Source organism: Mus pahari, chromosome 3 (assembly GCF_900095145.1).
Source record: "Mus pahari chromosome 3, PAHARI_EIJ_v1.1, whole genome shotgun sequence".
Classification (NCBI taxonomy): Eukaryota; Metazoa; Chordata; class Mammalia; order Rodentia; family Muridae; genus Mus; species Mus pahari.
The window spans coordinates 73,033,825-73,040,114 of record NC_034592.1 but is presented as its reverse complement, the minus strand read 5'-3'; the positions used below and the strand labels follow the sequence as shown (position 1 = coordinate 73,040,114).

Sequence of the window (6,290 nt, the reverse complement as noted above, 5' to 3'; positions counted from 1 at the left end):
ACAGAAAGAAAATGAAATTAAAAATAAATTGCCATCTCTATTCAGAGAGCACAACAATGTGATGGTGAATATGAAGTATAAAATCTTTAAGAAAATATTATAAATTCCAATTTAGTATAAAAATTGAAAATATATTAATTTATTATGCTATAATACTTACTTTATAAGTAAGTATAAAGTAATTTATAAGAATGAGGTATGTCATAAGTCACTTTTCTGATCTATGTGTTATTCCATTTTTATTGTACCTGGGATGCAGAAACCAAAATTTCAACAAATAATGAGTTTGGCGAACTGCACTGTGAAGACTGAATTCTATCTCCTGGGATTCAGTGATCATCCAGAGCTCCAGAGTCTCCTATTTGCTGTGTTTTTCTTCATCTACTCCATTACTCTGATGGGGAATATTGGCATGATCTTATTGATCACAGCCAGTCCTAATTTACACATTCCCATGTACTTTTTCCTCTGTATCCTGTCCTTCGTAGATGCATGTTACTCTTCTGTCATTGCCCCTAAATTACTTGTGGATCTGATTTCTGACAAGAAGGTGATTTCTTACAATGGCTGTGCTACACAGTTTTATTTTTTCTGCTCTTTGGTTGATACAGAATCTTTCCTGTTGGCTGCCATGGCCTATGACAGGTACATTGCAATCTGTAACCCCCTGCTTTATACTGTAATTATGTCCAAGAGAGTCTGTACTCAGCTGGCATTTGGAGCATTTTTGGGTGGAACTATGAGTTCAATAATCCATACTACTAACACTTTCCAGTTGTCATTCTGCTCCAAAGTAATTAACCATTTCTTTTGTGATGTCTCTCCACTCTTCTCTCTGTCCTGCTTTGATACCTACACACATGACATAATATTGGTAGTGTTTGCAAGTTTGGTGGAAGCTCTCTCTCTTCTTACTGTTCTCCTCTCCTATATTTATATTTTGGTGGCCATTTTTAAAATAGGTTCTGCAGAGGGAAGAAAGAAAGGGTTCTCTACTTGTGCTTCTCACCTGGCAGTAATCACCATCTATCATGGCACTCTGATTTTCATTTATTTGCGTCCTAGTACAGGGCATTCAATGGATATTGACAAAATGACCTCTGTGTTCTATACATTGATTATACCCATGCTTAACCCCTTGATATATAGTCTCAGGAACAAAGATGTCAAATTTGCCTTTAGAAAATTTATTAGCAAAAAATTGTTTCCTTAGCTATTTAAAGACGGGCTTTACAGCATTAGCAAATTTCTTTAGTTTTTCCATATAAAATTTTAAAGAATCAGTTGAATATTTTATTTCAATTGTATGTATAATGAGGATACATTAAGAAAGAAATTACAGTGGCTAATATTCAAATTGGTACCTTCCCTGTTGTTTCTATCACTTTATTTTTAAATTTGCTCTATTTAGTATGTATTTCATGTTAGATTATCTTTCCACTTAATTAAATCATCATTCATGACAACTTTTCTCCACTATTCTCACTTGCAGATAAATCTCCTTTTTTATTCCTATGATATTATAATGTGGTTATATCAGCTTAACTCACATTGCCAACTCTTCCCAGATCAACCACATTTTAAAATATTGTAATCTTTGTGTTTTTCTTATTTTTCAAAGTTTGTGACCATGCAGTGGAGTAGGGGGGTTGTTGCATCATAATATTCTTAGTAAAAAAAAAGTTTATTCATATGTTTTCTCCTTTCCTTTTGAATTACAAGTAAAATAAACTCATTGTAGCTTATTTGTGCATATAGAACAAACTTTTAATTCTTCAAATATTAACCTTTTTTTCTAAACACACATTTAATCACAATAGACAATTTGTGTTTTAAATTTCAATTGGATGATGGATGTAAGAAATTGTATTTACTTATTTTTTCGGTTATCCATCTTGTCTAGCCGTTTTATCTTGCTATTTATGTGCTGTGTTGTCTTCTATTTCCAAAGTTATTCATTCCTATTTATCAAATTATCCCATGATATTGATCACAGTGTCTACATTGGTATACAAACTGAATGTTTTCTAAAAATAAATGTTAGTTTACTACTTGTGGCTTTTAAGTTTACTTTGTATAATTTTTATATTCAAAACTGTAAATTTTCCTCTTGTAGTGTTTTGGCTTAATTCCTACAAATGGACCTATCAATACAGATATACATAATAAGATATGGCCCAACATGTTTCTTTTTAAAATAATAATGTACAGATTGTATGCATATTTGTATATGTTGTGTAACATCATTTTTGTTAAATATGTGTTTTTAATGATCAGGGCAGTCTTTAAATCACTTTATCTCTAAATATGGTGGTGAAATTATCAGAACCATTTGAGCTAATTAGGGTACAGAGAGGAACTGGAAACAAAGAGTGCTAGGTGATAGCTTATTTGGCTGTTTTTAGGGACAAATAATAAGTGCTTTGCAGGAATAGCTAAAAAGAAATAAACCAAATATGGGGTTAAGTAGGGAGGACAAATTAAATGGAAAAATATGATACTAAAAACGTTTGGTAAAATGTGATTCTATACTGTAAGGTTTCTATTCGCTGAAGTAGGTAATATTTTATAAGGAATACTTTTCCATTACATTATTAATATAACAGAGACCTGGGAAACACGGACTTTAAAAAAGTGAAGAGATGTTGGCAGCTTAATATTGAATGCATTAAATATTTCAGCTTGAAAAGAGAAGAGTAAATATTCTTTGAACTACTTGGTACATCATGATTCTTTATAGGTCAATGTGGCTTTCCAACCTACCCCTTAGGCAAGAATTATATACGCTAATATAAAATATAGTGCTTTAGTCTTTATTACTCAAGTGTGCTTTGGTATGTAGAGTCTGAGATTTAGATAACATTGTAGTTAAAGCCTTAGCAGGGGAATTAGATGGATTGCATGGATCACCAATGAAATCATATGCACAGCTTTATCGAGGACTAAAAGTAGGAAAGGCAAACCTGGCTTCATAGTTAGATGCTGTACAGATTTTTCTTTGGGGCCTGAAGCTAGCAGTTTTAGGTTGATTATGACAAACTACATAGATGGATTTTGAGAGAACAGGGTTTGGGACAAGTCTGTGCTTCATGACCATGATGATGTGAATATTACCATCTTTTCTTTAAACACTAAGGACTTCATCCTTCATATGTGGTTTGATAGAGAAGTAGACACTCTTTTGAATAATATTACATATGATAGTCTACAATGTTCACAGTAAGAGTTGAAATCCATGTGAATTGAATATAGCTACAAGTTGTTATATAAATAAGATTCTGATTTGAATCCATATCTGCCTTAAGGAACAAGTTCTTTTACCGTATGTAATTTATTCGAAATACATACAAAACTAAAAGTACAAATACTGGAAGCCTAAAAATATGTATAGACTATTGATGTCTTCATGGAAGGATATCTGGTTTCTTAAGGGTTCAGAAGTTGACTGAATCACCATGATTTTGACCAAAGCCATGCCTGATCACTGATTCTTACAATTTAATCATTCAGAAATTATAGCCGTATGGTTCAGCATGTGGAATTTCATACTGGTAGGGTGATTCCCAAGTGACAATAAAAAGACTTATAGATAATAGAACTCTCCATGCAAATAAACACCAGAATTCACATTGTCATTACTTTTCATCTTAGTCCCTGTTTTAAAGAGTCAAAGAACTTCTGGGAGATATTAAAATTTTGACCTAAATTATATTGTTATTTAGCTTTTGTGTTGTGCATTGTAAAGGCTGAATGTTATTGGAAGGACAGCTGGTGAGTTTCTTTCACAAGAAGACTACCACAAAAGTCATTCTCAGTGCCACTGTGGCCAAACCAGACTTACATATATTTAAAAGAGAAAGTTTCTTGTAATCTTTCTTTAGGTTAGGGTTAGGGATATTTTCTTCTATAATTTTTCGAAGATATTTACTGGCCCTTTAAGTTGAAAATCTTCATTCTCATCTATACCTATTATCCTTAAGTTTGGTCTTCTCATCATGTCCTGGATTTCCTGAATGTTTTGGGTTAGGATCATTTTGCATTTTGCATTTTGATTGATTGCTGTGTCCATGTTTTCTATGGAACCTTCTGCACCTGAGATTCTCTCTTCCATTTCTTGTATTCTGCTGCTGATGCTCGCATCTATGGTTCCTGATTTCTTTCCTAGGATTTCTTTCTCCAGAGTTGTCTCCCTTTGGGTTTTCTTTATTGTTTCTACTTCCATTTTTAGATCCTAGATGGTTTTGTTCAACTCTGTCACCTGTCTGATTGCGTTTTCCTGTAATTCTTTGAGGGATTTTTGTATGTCCTCTTTAAGAACTACGAACTGTTTATCAGTTTTCTCCTGTATTTCTTTAAGTGAGCTATTAATGCCCTTCTGAAAATCCTCTACCAGCATCATGCAATATTATTTTGAATCTGAATCTTGTTTTTCCGGTGTGTTGGAATATCCAGGACTCACTGTGGTGGGTGTACTGGGTTCTGATGATGCCCAGTGGTCTTGGTTTCTGTTAGTAAGATTCTTTAGTTTGCATTTTGCCATCTGGTAATCTCTGGTGTTAGATGTTCTAGCTGTCTCTGGTTTGAGCTTGTTCCTTCTGTGATTCTTTAGCCTCTGTCAGCACTTCTGGGAGGCCAACTCCCTCCTGAGTCCCAATAGTTAGAGCACTCTCTGCCACCAGCTCTCTTCTTGCAGGAAGGTGCACAGAAGTCTGGAGCTCAGATCCACCTCCTGGCTGAGGTTGAAGAACTGAAGGGACCCTGTCCAAGAAGCTCTTTTGCTTCTGCAGCCCATGTGCTCTCCTGCACAGACTGGTCTCTGAGAGACTTGGGATACATAATGGCACCCTCTGCTGAGTCCCGGGCTCAGAGCCCTTTCTGGAGGCCCACTCTCCTCAGTGATCCTAAGATCCTGTGTATGCTTGGAGAGTCCTCTGGGGACCTTGGGACCATCCACAGCATTTGCTCCCAAGATGGCATGGAGCTGATGCAAACTTAAAAAAAAAAACCAGCTGCTGGTCGGATGGGTTTCCTCTGTCCCTGTTCCTGTTGACTCAAGAACCTCCAGGTTGTTTTGGAACAGATGCTGTATTCCACTCTCCAGTGATCTTAAGATCCTGGATGTACTAGGGCACCTGTGCCATGGATAGTCCTCTGGGTACCTTGGGACCATCCACCGAGTTTGTGCCCAAAATTGTGCGGGGCTCCATATGGAACGTTTTTATAACATAAGCAAACTAGGATAGCACTGAACAGCATATAATTAAATGTGCTATTTCTATGCATTCCATTGTTTTTTTTTCTCTTACAGTAGTTAAAGACTATTTTGAGCATTATATGAATTTGTATTTATAGGAGAAGTTGGTATGAACTAAGTAGAAAGAAGTCAATGTTATATAAGATGATGAACAAAATTACTATAAACTGATCTGACTGTAAGCATTAACTTCATGAGTGTAGGTATTGGAAACTGCATTCTGTGGATTTATCTAAAAATATTTATGACTGAAATAGAAGCATGGGAAAATGAGTAGATGGGTATATATCAAAATTCTTGTTTAAACCTGAACCTTCAAATGAAATTCTTATTAGTTCTCTATTTTTAAGTATCTCTAAATTACACTATGTTGTGTTTACCAATGTCCAGTGACAAACGCTATCTGAATATTGTAGCACTGACAACTTTGTTGATAACATTGAGATATAATTATATGTCAATACCTTAAACTGAATACCTGACCTTGTTACTAGAGTACCTAAATAAAAGAACAAAAAAGAATAAGCATATTGTTTGGCTACAAATAATAAATATCTACTTTGATATCTTAATATAAAAGTTGGATTTATGAGAGGACAAACCCTTGGTCTTGTGAAGGCTTGATGCCCCAGTGTACAGGAATGCCAGTACTGGAAAGCTGGAGTGGGTGAGTTAGTGAGCAAGGGGAGGGGGGATGGAATAGGGGGGTTTCCGTGTGGAAATGAGGAAAGGGTATAAAATTTGCAATGTAAATAAAGAAAACATCTAATAAAAAGTTGTATTTAATGTAGTTTTATGTACTGTATTTTCTATGTATTATTGTGATTCTCAAAAATTACAATATTGGTAATTTTGAAAACATGTACGTACTGGCTAGTTTTGTGTCAATTTGACACAGTTGGAATTATCACAGAAAAAGGAGCTTTAGTTGGGAAAATGCCTCCATGACATCCAGCTGTGGGGCATTTTCTCAATTAGTGATCAAGTGGGGAGAGACCTCTTGTGGGTGGTGCCATCTCTGGGCTGGTAGTCTTGG

General features: G+C 35.1%; 1 protein-coding gene across 1 annotated transcript; it reads left to right on the top strand.

Moving 5' to 3' along the window:
- The first annotated feature begins 253 nt into the window (after positions 1–253).
- On the top strand, positions 254–1,213 carry LOC110319456 (olfactory receptor 5I1-like). The gene has a single exon (XM_021194956.1). The coding sequence runs from the start codon at positions 254–256 to the stop codon at positions 1,211–1,213; it is 960 nt and encodes a 319-aa protein (XP_021050615.1).
- Positions 1,214–6,290: the final 5,077 nt, after the last annotated feature.

What these genes read in the sequence shown, in the direction of transcription:
- LOC110319456 (XM_021194956.1), top strand. Translation starts at nt 254, where the DNA reads ATGCAGAAACCAAAATTTCAACAAATAATGAGTTTGGCGAACTGCACT.